The following is a 13,746-nucleotide window of genomic DNA, read 5'->3' on the forward strand; positions in this document are numbered from 1 at the left end:
CCCTGTGCTTCGTCTCAGCCATTTGCAGATGGTAGAAAGGTTCCAGGCTGACCCGATGGGCTGCAGCCTCTGTCCCTTGCATCAATGCCTTTCCTCAGTTTGCCCTGCTCCATGCCACTGTTTCCCATGAAATGGGTCCTGGGGCAGGGGTCTGTAAGGTTGGAACATATCTGCACCCTCTGTGGGCACAGCAAGATATATTATTGTTATTATTTTTGAAAAGCATTGCCCAAATGTATTTAAGCCTACAGCACAGAAATGCAGCCAGAAATACAGTCCAAAAGGAGTTACAACACTGAACGCTTCCGGGAATGACGGCCCTCCTTCTCCTGGTGGAAGAGCTGCCAGCACTGGAGAGGAGGGAGGAAAACTACAGCTCCCAGCAGCCTGCCTGGGCAGCCGTGGAAGGGCAGGGTTCACCCTCGCGCCGACAGCAGCGGAGGATTTAGGGCGCGTTCGGGATAAGGGCTGTCCAGCCGAGCCAAAGGGCCTCCGGGAAGGACAAGCCCCGGGGCCATCGCTGGCCGCCTCGCTGCTTCTCTTCACAGCCCCAACCGGCTCCAGCCCTGCCCAGGTAAGTGTCCGAGGTCACGGCGGCTTTGTGCTTCCTTTTCTGCAAGTGGGAACGGCACAGAGAAGGGAGGGACAGCAGCCAGGCCAGGAGAGCCATAAATAAACCCCCACACTCCTAAATCTTGTTTTTAGCAAGAAAACTGAGCTGTAGAGGAGCCAAGGGGAAAGGTTCCCCTCCAGCCGCTGCGACGGCTGGGTATTGAGATCTTTGATCTGCATGAACCCAGCTCAAGTGGGGAGAGTTTCTCAGGAGTTTTCCACGTTGCCTGTTGCTGGCCAGCAGGCAGGCGTTGCGCTCGTCGCTGAAGGTTCGTGGCATACAGTACCAGTTACATGCACCCATTTTCATGCCTCCCAAATAATTTTGAGCGTGGAGGGACGATCCTCCTCTTCCACCATGAATCACCACGGCTGTGTTTATGCTTATCAGGTCTACAGGTGTTCAGCTGCAGTTCCTGAGGCCAAGGCAGGATGGTGGCCCTGCTGGGGGTAGGACTTGGTCAGCCACCCCACCAGCAGGGAGATAAATCCCTGCACAAGCAAAGGAGAAAGTGAAGTAAAAGGTGCTGGGACTCCACAGGAGAAAGAAAATGGAAAAGAATCCAAGTGTGGATCTGCCTGGAGGTAAGCAAACCCTGCGCTTGCTCCATCTCCTGGGAAAATCCCATCATAAGAGTACTTCAACAGTGACAATGGAAACTGAAACAAAATCACAAGCTGAGAAAAATCCCTTCTTCTCCAGGCCACGTAGTAACAATTTACCTTCACTTTCGGATTCTGGTCAGCAACAAGTTTAGGCTCTGTGTCCAGCATAGCAGCACAAGAAGGGCTAACAATAGAGTTGCAGGCTAGAAGAACTTTGTTCCTGGTATTCTCCATGGGAAACAGCTTTGTAACATGGGATGCAGGGAAGGGAACGCCTCCTCTGGGCCAGCTGCCAAGTGTAAGTGCAATCAGGTAGAGCAGCAGGGTTATGCATGGTAGGTGGCAGGGGTAGAGTCACCTCCCTCTGGTGACCAGTCAAGGAGGAGGAGGCTCTGTTGAACACAGGTATCTCAGATGGACCCGCAAGGAGAAGCCCAGAGTTAACAACAAACAGGCTTCCAGTGAAGAAGTGAGTCCCATCGGGTTATATCTGCCAGGTGGGCACAAGACAGTTCACCTCAAGTGCAGGATCCAAATTCTGCAGAGGCCAGAAGCCACAGATCTGCAGATGTTAAATAATAAGCCAGTTTTCCACCACCCAGGGATGCAAAACCTACAGAATTGGCAGGGCAAGGAGCACTGCTTGTGCCCAACTTGAATAACAGGACACCTCCACGTTCTTGCATTTCAGTTCCTACCGTGCACTTACATCCTCCTGATGCCTTCTTATACATGAGCATTTCATTGATACCTTGATGCTATAATCTTATCAGACCCGTCCTAGGCATTCAGAATTGCTCCTGTAACAACAGGAACAAAGCAACAAAGAATGTAAAAGTCCAAAGGACAGCATGTTCTGACATGTGACAAGCACAGCTTTTCTCTGTTTTCAAATGAGGAAGGAGTGCTTGTGTACTGCATTTCCAAAATGCTGATAACCTGGGCCTTTCCTTCGAGGAGGCAGAACAGGAGAAAAGGTGGCTGGTTCTTGCGCTGAAAGAAGCTAACCCTAGGTCTATGAATTTCACTCCCTACAGCCGTGCTGGCCCAAGACAAAATGGACAGCAAAGAAGACAGCAGTGTCCTCCAGGAAACTCAGGACGACCTGGAGATAGGCAGGCAATGTGAAAGCTCCTGCACAGCAGAGGAAGATGCTTTATCAAGAAGCAAGTCACTGAGCTCTGAGAGTGAAATGACACATTCAGATATGAACGCCACAGAAGATGTCATCGAGGGCCTCTCAGCAGAGGAGAGCACCGGTGTCCCTCTCCTAGGTCAGGAGCCAGGAGAGCACACAGAGCAAGAAACACAGGAGAGGGAATCCTCAAGCACATTAAGGAGCAGACATGGGACAAAAGGTGAGCTGGTAGTGCTCTTTGTAGTGCTTGATCAGTCATAAGTCAATTCCACAACTAACAGTTGAAATTTGAGCCACAGTTTGGTTTTGTAAGATTCAGAATAAGTTGCAAATTCTTATGTTCAGCCTCAGAATGTCTCTGTTGCATTATGCCCTAATATTTGGGTTTAATTTGCTGTTTCTATGTTAACATAGCCGTTTGGAAGAGTAGCCCCATCAGCAATAAAAGCTGGGGTACAGGAAGAAGGTGGCGGAGATGGGGTTGGCTTCCAAGGTGGCCGTTGCATGAAGGCAATGAGTATTATGGCCAATATTCAACAGAAATAAACTAGATAGACTTAGAAATTCTTCAAGTCTATCATCTTAATTTACCAGCCTAGGAAAACCACTGTCTGGGGAAGATCTGGCAACGTACCATTTAATGAAGGGACTGTCCGCCCCTCGTAGGATGCTGGGCACTGGCTCTAGCCAGGATAGAGTTAACTTCCAGCATAGCAGCCAGTAGGGTGTTGTGTTTGGGATTTGTGGTTAAAAATAAAGTAACAGAAAGTGTTGATAACGCACCTGTGTTTTGGCTACTGCTGAACAGTGCTTGCATAGCCTCAAGGCTTTCTCTTTCTCCCAGCAAGTAGGATGGGATGGGCAAAAGATTTGGAGGGGGGACAGCTGGGACAGCTGACCCAAATTAACCAGAGATCACACACTGTAATGTCATGCTCAGCAATAAAACTGAGGAACAGGAAGAAGAAGGGGGAGATGTGGTTGGCCATTGCATGGAGACTCTCTGGTCATCGGTCCACTTGGGGGAGGTGATTGCATCATTTGTGACCCCCACTTCCTTCACCTATTCAGCTGCCTTGACCTTGACTCACAAGTTTTCTCACTTTTGGTCACCCTGGGTGCTCAGCTGTGCCATGGCCAACCCACCACACTGTGGTGATAACATTTGAGCGTTAAAAACCAAAGCTACCAGCATTGGACAGGTCAAAGTTTGGAGAGAGGATCGCATCTCTGAGAGTGATCGCTCATTGTATGGCCACTACTACAGTCAAAAAACGTAGAGGCCAATTTGAGCCGTCTGCCTAGACATAAGGCATTGTGATTCATTGGTGATGATGGCTGGTTGTGGTAAACTCTTCTCCACAGCAGCTCATGTAGGTGTTCCTGATATGCAGGAACTGGGAGTTTTACAGGGTGGTGGTGAAGCACTGGGTATTCTCATCTCCTGCATGGCTAGTTGAGCTTGTGAACTCTGATCCCAACAGCTAGGCCAGCCCAAGGTGAGGTGGAGAGCACAGCAGAGCATCCTGCACACCAGGAGCCCCCCAAAGAAACACTTGAGCACCAAGTGACAAGCAGGTGTCCTGAGACCTCCTGCAACCCAGAGGAGGACTCTTCGGTGAGTAACCCACCAACTGCTTTTGGGGAAGAGGTGAAGCTTTCAGAGTTAGCTGACCCCACAGTGGAGGAGAAGGTTCCTCAGGAAACTGAAGCATCACTGGAAGAATCTGTGGAGACGAGAGATGGTGTCTCAGAAAGACCTCAGGAAGAAGATGACTCGGACAGAGGTGAGTCTCTCCCCATCTGCGTGTACTGCATTTCCAAAATGCTGATAACCTGGGCCTTTCCTTCGAGGAGGCAGAACAGGAGAAAAGGTGGCTGGTCCTTGTGCTGAAAGAAGCTAACCCTAGGTCTATGAATTTCACTCCCTATAGCCGTGCTGGCCCAAGACAAAATGGACAGCAAAGAAGACAGCAGTGTCCTCCAGGAAACTCAGGAGGACCTGGAGATAGGCAGGCAACATGAAAGCTCCCACACAGCAGAGGAAGATGCTTTATCAAGAAGCAAGTCACTGAGCTCTGAGAGTAAAATGGCACATTCAGATATGAACGCCACAGAAGATGTCACCGAGGGCCTCTCAGCAGAGGAGAGCACCGGTGTCCCTCTCCTAGGTCAGGAGCCAGGAGAGCACACAGAGCAAGAAACACAGGAGAGGGAATCCTCAAGCACACTAAGGAGCAGACATGGGACAAAAGGTGAGCTGGTGGTTGCACACTGCTGCTGCTTCTCTGTGTGCACGCCTGTGCTTTGCATAGGCATTGGAAAAATGGAATAATGAGATTTCTAGTGGCTGTTGTCAGGTTTTTGGAGTCAAGCAAGAAAGAAGGTATTTGCTCCTTAGCACAAAATTAACTGGTGTCTCTCTCTCTCTCTCTCTCTCTCTCTCTCTCTCTCTCTCTCTCTCTCTCTCTCTCCCCTCCCTCTCCCCCCCTCCCCCCCTTTGGGTGCTGTCCTGCTTTCAAAGGCATGAACCCATGCTGGGCTTTGTGTTGGTCTTTCTCCTTTCCCTGACTGAAAAGCAAGGAGAGCCAAGGCTCAAAGTAGCATTAACTCAAAGCAGTATTAACTTCTAACTCTTTTCTACAGCTGGGAGCTCTGGAAAGCTCTGTTACTTGTCTCACAACCCAACTTATCCGCTCCCTCAACAGCGAGTGACAAATTGCCTTCTCTCACTGTAGGACATGCAGCCCCACAGCCAGAGGCTCAGCCATGCTTGCGGAGCGTCACCAGTCAAAATACAGAACAGGAGAAGACTAAAGAGTTCAGCTTACAGAAAGGTGAGGAAAAGAAGCTTCCCTTGTGCGTTACTCATCGACCAGAAGGCCCTGATCCACCAGGAACAAGTAATGAAGCACATTTAATTCTTCTTCTCTCTCGGGATCCTTCACAGTCTTCTAAGGGTTCGAGGGAACTGCTTCTCATCAGGCAATAGGGATTTTGGGGAAACAGCTCACAAGTAAAGAAAGCAATCCATCCCCTTAAAGATGGGGGACGTCTGAGCCGGTAGTAGGAGGAAGGCAGCTAAGGAGCTGCCTAACTTAGCTGGGTCTGCCACCTCCATACATGGAGGCAGGTGCTCCAAATGCTAACAAACCATAAAGAAAACAGAGGCAGGGGCAAGGGGATAGGAGAAAGCTTGTGGCCAGCTGTAATTTCCTCAGTTTTGCACTGTAATTACAAAGCTGTAGCCCTGCCTCCATCTGTGGAGCTGTAGCCCCCCCGGCTGGTGTGAAGGAGCACGGATCCTACAGCATGGAGCAAGCAGCTTCTTCACCGTTCCTGGGACCCCAGAGAGCGTGCCTACCTGAACCACTTTGCTGTCACGGGGGAAGGTCAAGGAGGGGGAAAAAAGCCCTTGTAGCTACTTTTCAGCATATCATTGTGGGTAGCTTGGGACTGACTGCTGTTCCCTGTTTGTATCTCTTCCCTGCTGAGCAGGACTTGTCATTCTGGGCCTCGCATTGCTCGTCTTCTGCATATTCTTCTTCAGCAACTCAACCGCCAAGTCCCAGCCAGCCCCCAGGAACCCCACAGTGGAGGCCTTCCTGTCCCATTTCAACGAGCTGCAGGACAAGTTTCCTGGGCAGAATCCCCAGTTGTGGTTTCGCGGGCGCAAGTTCTTGCAGAAGCACCTTAACACATCCCAGCCCACGCAGCCGGCCATCATCATCCTCACGGCTGCCCGCCAGGGTGAACGGACCTTGCGGTGCCTTAGCACCCAGGTGGCTGACGCCTACTCGGCCGCCCTGCATGCCAGCACGGTGCAGATCGATGGCAGGGATGTATCTGACCTTCAGAGTGACGAGGCCAAGCTGAACGTGGACTCAGAGCTCAGTTCAGCTTTCCAGGCTGGGTACCGTGCTGCGGTGATACACCGCTTCGAGCTGCTGCCGGCAGGGGCCACCCTCATCTTCTACAAGTACTGCGACCACGAAAGTGCTGTTTTCAAGGACGTGGCCCTGCTGCTGACCGTGCTGCTGGAGCAGGAGGCGCTGGAGACCCAGATCAGCCTCCAGTGGGTGGAAGAGAGGGTCCGCGACTTCCTCTGGGCCAAGTTCACCAGTGCCAGGACCCCCAGCTCCTACGACCGCATGGACTCTGACAAGATGAGTGGGCTGTGGAGCCGCATCTCCCACCTGGTGCTACCAATCCATCCGGTGCAGAACATTGAGAAGGGGGGCTGCCACATCCACACCAAAACCTAGGGACAGAGGCTGCCAGAGTCCTGGGAAGGACTAGAAAGCCAGTCCTGGCCAGCCCCGGTGCAGGCAGAGACACAAATGAACAAGGAATTCACTTCGTAACACCCCCGTGCTATTTCTCTACAATTTGTTTCCCGTTCTTCCTGGGAAGAGTTCGACAGGTACAAATTGATCCAGGCCTTTTGGCTAGCTGAAGGTAATAGACTGTATGCTTCCTTCTGACAGCTGGGAAGAGCTGATATTTTAGACTGCTAGTTGCACAGGAGCACATTACAATGTGGGGAGGCAGGAGGAAAAACAGTGCTTTGCAGAAAGTGGAACAAAGGAAGGTCAAACTCCCTAAACCCAACATATTGAAGTCATGCTTCAAAAAGAAATTCAGTTTGCTAGTCAAGGGTTTGGCCAGTCAGTCCTGATACAGCTCCACTGACTGATTTAGACCCAAAGGCCAGATCCTAAATGCCATCTGTTCAAACAAACCTGCAATCCAGAATTCCTCCAAACGTCAATTACAAAAAAATTAAAGTTGTCAGCACTTAAACACTACACAAAAACAGGGGAATCCCCCACACAGAGCGGCCCTTATGCCGTTCTGAAAACAGAGAACAACGAAACACAAACCACTTCATTATCGCTCTGATGGTGCGAAGCCTCAAGGGATCACGCAGGTAAAGGAATGAGTAATAGAGTTTAACTTAATGCTACCTCTTAAAAGAGTTCGGTTGTGATCCATTTGCCACCACAGGGCTACAAGCATCTCTTTGGGCTGATGCATCAGCCTTGGTCCTACACGGTTCCTCTTCACACAGGTATCTGATCTGCACTTAGGGCTGGAAGCCTTCGGAGGCATCTCTAAGCCATTTACCTGCACAGAGGGCGAGCCCTTGGGGTCAAGACAGGAGCGAGCTGACAAAATGCCCCCTCATGCCCCTCCACGGCTTTTCCACGGTGGTTCCTCATGCACTAGGCCTTGCCCAGGGACCGTGAGTGTTTGCAGCCCAGCAGTTCCCTGGCTTGCTTTCTGTGATTCTGCCTGCCCCTCCCCAGCTTTTATTGATGAATGTAGATGATAACACTGATATTTATTTCAGACCACATAAGGCAGCACACCAGGCCCTTGCCCACCAAAGGTACATTTCCCTTCCTGCCAGGCAGGTGGTGCTCTGGCTGCTATTAGAGCAACTGGGAGCAGAGCTGATACCAACTAGTAAAGAAAAAATCTCTGGCATGAACACCAGAAACCCTTAAGCAGGCTGGTTTCTTACCGTACCTCCTCTTCTGCACCCCAAGGAGAGAAAGCCAAGTCCTGCAAATGCTGTGGCCGTGCACACTGAATTGCTGCAGGAGTGCTGGGGCAGAGCTGCTAACTCAGGGAGCACCTAGGAGCAGGCACAGGTTGAAGTATTTATAATAACCCAGCAGCCTGCCCCAAGTGTCAGCCCCTCGTGCCTACAATCCTGCCTCTTGGAGCACAGCACGGCTTGCTTCTGTACAGACAGCACAGACTGAAGCCTTGCAGAGGCTGAGTCTGCGTCTGAACAAGACACAAATCGAGAACAGGTCGCTGGTTTTACAAGCAGTGCATCTGAGTTCCCCGGACCCCCATGTTGGCCGGGTCTCCTGCCAACGGTGCCTTGCTGATCTGCCCAACTGCTGGCTCAGCTGTTCACGCCAGTGCCTGAAATCACAGCCCGTCTCTTCTGTCCTCCGCCACGTGCCTTGTCCTCCCATGGGAGATTTGTGGCCATAAACTTGAAGCAGGGCACAAAAAGAAGGAAGAGGGGATTATTTGTTCAAATTGGAACCAAAGAGCAGACATTTCATTTCTTTACGACACCAGGCACAGGAAGACAAGACTTACGAGGTGTTGCCCACTCTCTCCACACCTGACAGCATTTTATCCACTACCCCAAACTTAGTGATGCTTATCTCCATTGGAGACAGGGAGCTGAGTTACCCCTGCAGCGTTAGCTGTGGGTTAGACATGAAGTGTCCCTTTGCAGAAGTTTTAACCACGCCAAACAGCAGGCTAGACATGCTGGAGCCCAGCATCAGCAGACCAGCCTCAGGGCTTGATTTTGTACAAGATACCGGTTGCTTCCTCCCCTTCCTCTTTTTATTTTTATTTTTTTATTAAACTGCTATCCACTACTTTGGTAACAGAAAACACTGCTTCTGCTCTGCATGGTTCAGCATTGGCGCTGATGTAAGAACTGGCAAAGCATTAATCATGTTATGAAAATATCTTGAAGGAAATGAGTATTTTAAAGTTAACTCACTACCAGTTTTATCTACTGTGTATAATGCATAGTCAAGGCAACTTCATGCTGCTTGGGCACCTCACTGTAAGCATCATCCAGCAAAGCTGTTCTAATACAGATATATTTTTATGACCTTTTAAAGACAAAAAAAAAAGAAAAAAAATCTGCTTGCTTCTGAAACAAGACTTCTATTTAAAAATAAATGAGATTGTGAAAGAAACCAGCAAAGTCTTCAAACTGAGATGTAGTCTTACTGTATTCTGTTCTTTTCTCTAGCTATTTTCAGTTCACTAAGCAAAAGAGCTCATCATATTGGACAAAGTTTTATTTAGGTCAGGGCTGTAATTGTGCAAACAAAGTGAATACTTGCTTTTCCTGGAAGAACCCTAAACAACCTTTTTCTCAGTTGTTTACACAAATAACCACAGCTTGTTCAGCTAAGCCCAAAACTAAAAGCAGCCTCACAAACTGCTTCGGATAGACCCAGCTGCCGAGTGCAACCCCAACTGAAACATACTGAAGTTTGCATAATATTTAATGATAATAATTAAATAAACCCACTGACAACTGAAAAAGTTTAGGCAGCAAATATATCTCATTTCAACACCCTTCCACTGTATTCGTGGTGGGAAAAAAAGCCTGTTCCACGCCATTTCACAACACCTCAGCACACCCAAATTTTAACATTTATGCTGAATTATTTTGCCTGGCTCCAGTTTAAACAGAGGGAGCTTTTTTCAGTCTTGCCTCTGAATTCAGAAGTCACCCGAACAGAGCAGCCAAATGCTTTCCAAGAGCAGCTCTATCTGGAAGGGTGCATTGTTTTTGTATGTTTCTCCCCCCCGGATGTCATGCTCATCATGGTGTGTGTTGGTAAACAGCACAATCATCCTTGCACCCGATGCAAGGAAAGGTTGAACTGAGAGCAAGAATGGTTCCTACTGTTGTAACTTGAGGGCTAAACCTGCAGCAGCACAGAGAAAGGCTCTTTAATGCATACCAAGCAAGACCCCCTGTGCCCTGGGGTCAGTTTGAGGGGGGGGACGACCTCAGCAAGGCCCTCAGCTGGTTTATCCCGCACAGGGATTTGGGTAACCATCTCATTTCTGGACTAAAGTTCATTCATAAACACCACAACTCGGGCAGCAGGAGGTGGGTGCTTCCCTAGGGCAGGGTGACAGCGCGAGGGACACCACCAGGCGACACCAGGGATGCGGGCCGCAGCCAGACGCACCCACAACAGCTCCGGAGGAGGGAAAGCTTTCCTCTTCCCACCCTGTCTGCTGCAACTGCTCAGTGCTGGACCAGGATGGAGCAGGACACGGTAAAACAATTTATTCCTCCTGGGCACCACATTTCCCTGTGCCAAGGGCAGCTCCTTCCTTCATCTCCCTTCCTCCCTTCATCTCTCCCCTGCACGCTCTGTTCATCCCGTCCCGAAGCACATCTCCCTGCATGCACGCACACTGCTCAAGCACTGCAAGGCCACAGTTTAGGCTGGAGCTCATCAGTTGCCTGCTGCTATGTCAATGCTAATACTAAATTTTTATGATTTTTTTGATTCCTAATCTACAGAAGAATGAATAAATCATTTTTTCTATTTGGCCTACTAAAAAAAATGCATCCCCCCCTCCCCCCCATACTATCTCTATTTTATCTCCTATCACTAGCAGGAACTGTTCCACCAATAAGGGAAAAAAAAAAAAAAGACAAATTCCTGAATGAGTCTTTCCTCCTTTCGTGATGGAAATCACGTTTGCATGTCCTTTGGTCATGGAGACACCGAAGTCTGACAATGCGTTGGTAAAAACACAGCTGTAATATACGCAAAATTACCTGCCACAATTGTTTGTGCCAAGAGAGGAGCTTGGGGTTGCAGGACCCCGTGATCTTCAAGGTGAGAGGTACTGGATCCCTGCACCGAGCCCCATCCGAAGCAGGACGCAGACGTGTTTTCGAAGGGAAGCAGGTGAGGGCGGAAGCTCCCCCTGCAGCTCTAATTCTGCAGGGAACCATGTGCTGCAACAAGGCGCTCAGCAAACCTAAAAATTACCTTGAAGATTACACAGCTGCTCAGCTTAGGGGCAAAACCAGTTCTGGAAGGCCAGGCTGGACTGCTCCGCCACAGCATTAGCACTGATTATACGTGTGAGCGTGCCGCTGCCATAAACGTATCATCCCCAGTGCTTAAAGGCCCCTGCTCTGCCTGCAGCATCCCAGCCCTTGAGACAGGCACACCCTGCCACATCTCTTTTCACCCCTCTGCACCAGCACAGCCTGAAGCTGAAAGAAGGCAGGATGAGGGGCGATGGGCAGCGACCTCAGCTCTCCCAGTGCTCCCAGCACAGGGAAGGGGCAAAGCACTGAGAAGCCCCTCGCTGGCCTTTCCCTGCCGTTAGCATCTTGCTCCGAGGAGAGAGGGCTCTGCAGATCCCTGGCGAGGGCACTCGAGAGCTGACAATCCTCAGGGCCAAAGCACAGGCAGCAGCATGCTTCAAAATGGGAGGTGGAAACAGCCTCCCCTCCTTGGATGCCTGCTCCTTCCTGTGCCCCAGCAACCCAGGACCACTCAGCTGCCTCCAGGAAACAGTTCCAGATCACGGTGCTCTGCCTCTTCCCACATTTTCGGATTAAGCTGAATGAAGCCACTCTTTTCTCTGTGTTGAAGGGGATGAACTGCTGGAGCTGTAGAAGGAATGACCCCCCCATTTCCACAGTCAGAGCTTGTCTGCAGAGAGGAGCCTTGGACCACACAGGTTCCTTCTCAAAGGAAGAACAAAGTTCTGCTCTGGGGACAGGAACGGGAATCTGTGCTGGTGCAAGCACCAGGTACAGCCAGGCAAATTGCTGGAACCATGTGGCCAGTGGGACAGACCACAAACCCAGCACAACACCTTGCACATCAGGATGTTGCAGAAAAGCAGGAAAGACTGCTATCAAAGCCAGGCTCCCTCCAGCTGCTCGGTCAATGGGAGACGAACGTCTGAGGACAGGGAAGAAAACACACACAGAAGCAAAGGGGTGTCCAAAGACACCCCTTTACACTCCAGACCAAAGTCTTACATGCATTCTTCTAAACACTCAGCCTCTATAATTAATGAACGTAAGGTTGAAATCCTAGGCAACTCCCAGAAGGCAAGGGATAAGGGCAAATCAGTCCCCTGCAAGCAGCCCACGCATCTGAACATGCCTGGCACCTACAATGAAACATGGGGAAAAGCCACTCACGGCAGGGCTGTCACGTAGGGAATGTGAAACCAGAAAGGGCTGCTCCACATGCAGGGATCAGGCTGCTCACACGTAGCAGGGCTGCATGTAATACAGTCCACAGCAGAACCAGTCAGCCCTGTCACCAAGTGGCAACTTTGCAGACTAAATAAGACAGTATGAAAAAAAGATCAGTAGAGGAGGATTACAAACACTTATGCAACCGGACGTTGGTTTTGGTAGCTGGTGATGGTTTTATTGGCAAGCATTTAAATGTATTAATCTATTTAATGGCATCATCAAATCTTTCCCTACAATAATTATCTGGAGGGTCCCAGGACTGTGGGGAAACCTTTACATTCCACACTCTTGCTTCCACACTGACTGAGAGTATTCAAAATCATCCACAAACATTTGAAGAAAACAACCACACTGCTTAAAACTCGGGACCTAAAACTGCAAGCAGCATTTTAACACTATCTAGCTGCATTTCACATCACATTTGCCTCACCCCTGTGACCAGAAGAGGCTCAGGAGATGCATGTGTGGGTTGAGAGCAGGACTAGCACGAAAGGTCAGGACAGGCACTGAGGGGCCCTGCAGGGGAGAGCATTGCAGTTCACCTCGATTTGCTCTGTCATGCTCTGGTAATGCCTCACTTGCAATTCCCCCTCCCCAAATCCTCTCTGTACCAAATGTTACTCAACAGCCCGCTTCTGCTTCCTGCCCTTCCTGGGGCTGCAGCTCAGCTGCTGGTGGCGAGAGGGGCTGAAGATCAGACACAGCACAGCTTGTGTGAGAGCAGCACAGCACCCAGCACCCTCACTCAACCGGAGCTGGCCTCCCTTTTCTTCTTACCCGCAGCCTCTCCCCCACCTCTGCACCTCCCCACAGCTTTGCTTATCTTCAGGGCAGAAGCTGCCTCAAGAGGAGCATTATACAGGGCTGCAGCAGGGCACGAAAACCAAGAATCGACTCTGAAGCCTTTGTGGAAGGCAGCTCATGGAGAAACTGCATTATTTCACAACACTCCTCTCCCTTGTTTTCTGTGGACGGGTCAGAAGCACGTTGCCCTCCTCCTCCCTTTGCCCCCTGCCTGCTAGCAGACGGCTTTGATCAGGAGCCCCGCGTTGCTCCCCCTGCTGCCACCCCTCCATCCTTCCTCTCCCCTCCCTCCACCGAGAGGACGAAGCCCTGGGTGGGGGAGAGGTGTGGAGGACTCGCATCACCTTCCCACGCCGACCGCAGCACATCTGGCAGGCAGAAGCCACGGCTGCCTGGACGCCTGCTGCAGGCTGGGGACACCTGGTGCCCTGCCCCAAGGCGTGTGGGCACGGCAGGAGCACGACGTCCTGCAATGGCTGCGCCGTGATCACAGGCACAGCGGGGGGATCCAGCAGGGAGCGGCGAAGGTGCCAGGAAGCTTTTTAGCCATTTCCTTCCTTTTAACTTGCACAGTTGACTATCTCAGCACGTCAGCCCGAGAGCAGCGCCTGAAAGACTGGCATCAACAGACTTCTTTAGTCTGGAATGACCCAGATTGCTTACGGGGGTTTCATTGCTTCCTCCGAGAAGGCCTCGTGCAGAGCAGGGTGGCGCGAGCAGGCTGCGGCGGGCTCATTCTGTCACCGCTGACAGGAGCTGGAGGAGAAAAAGCAGC

The 13,746-nt window shown here is 50.7% G+C and overlaps 1 protein-coding gene across 2 annotated transcripts; it reads left to right on the forward strand.

The window, feature by feature from the left end:
• The first annotated feature begins 207 nt into the window (after nucleotides 1-207).
• Nucleotides 208-9,107, forward strand: TOR1AIP2 (torsin 1A interacting protein 2). 2 transcript variants are annotated; one of them, XM_067001762.1, is made up of 7 exons: nucleotides 208-574; nucleotides 1,004-1,197; nucleotides 2,256-2,576; nucleotides 3,841-4,143; nucleotides 4,291-4,611; nucleotides 5,095-5,259; nucleotides 5,855-9,107. In XM_067001762.1, exons 2-7 carry the CDS (start codon nucleotides 1,164-1,166, stop codon nucleotides 6,619-6,621), a joined length of 1,911 nt encoding a protein of 636 aa, XP_066857863.1. In that variant the 5' UTR covers nucleotides 208-574; nucleotides 1,004-1,163; the 3' UTR covers nucleotides 6,622-9,107. The 2 variants fall into 2 exon arrangements, with proteins under 2 accessions (XP_066857863.1, XP_066857864.1); XM_067001763.1 differs by having other exon boundaries at nucleotides 211-574; nucleotides 5,095-5,193.
• Nucleotides 9,108-13,746: the final 4,639 nt, after the last annotated feature.

Source organism: Anser cygnoides, chromosome 8 (assembly GCF_040182565.1).
Source record: "Anser cygnoides isolate HZ-2024a breed goose chromosome 8, Taihu_goose_T2T_genome, whole genome shotgun sequence".
NCBI classification, from domain to species: domain Eukaryota; kingdom Metazoa; phylum Chordata; class Aves; order Anseriformes; family Anatidae; genus Anser; species Anser cygnoides.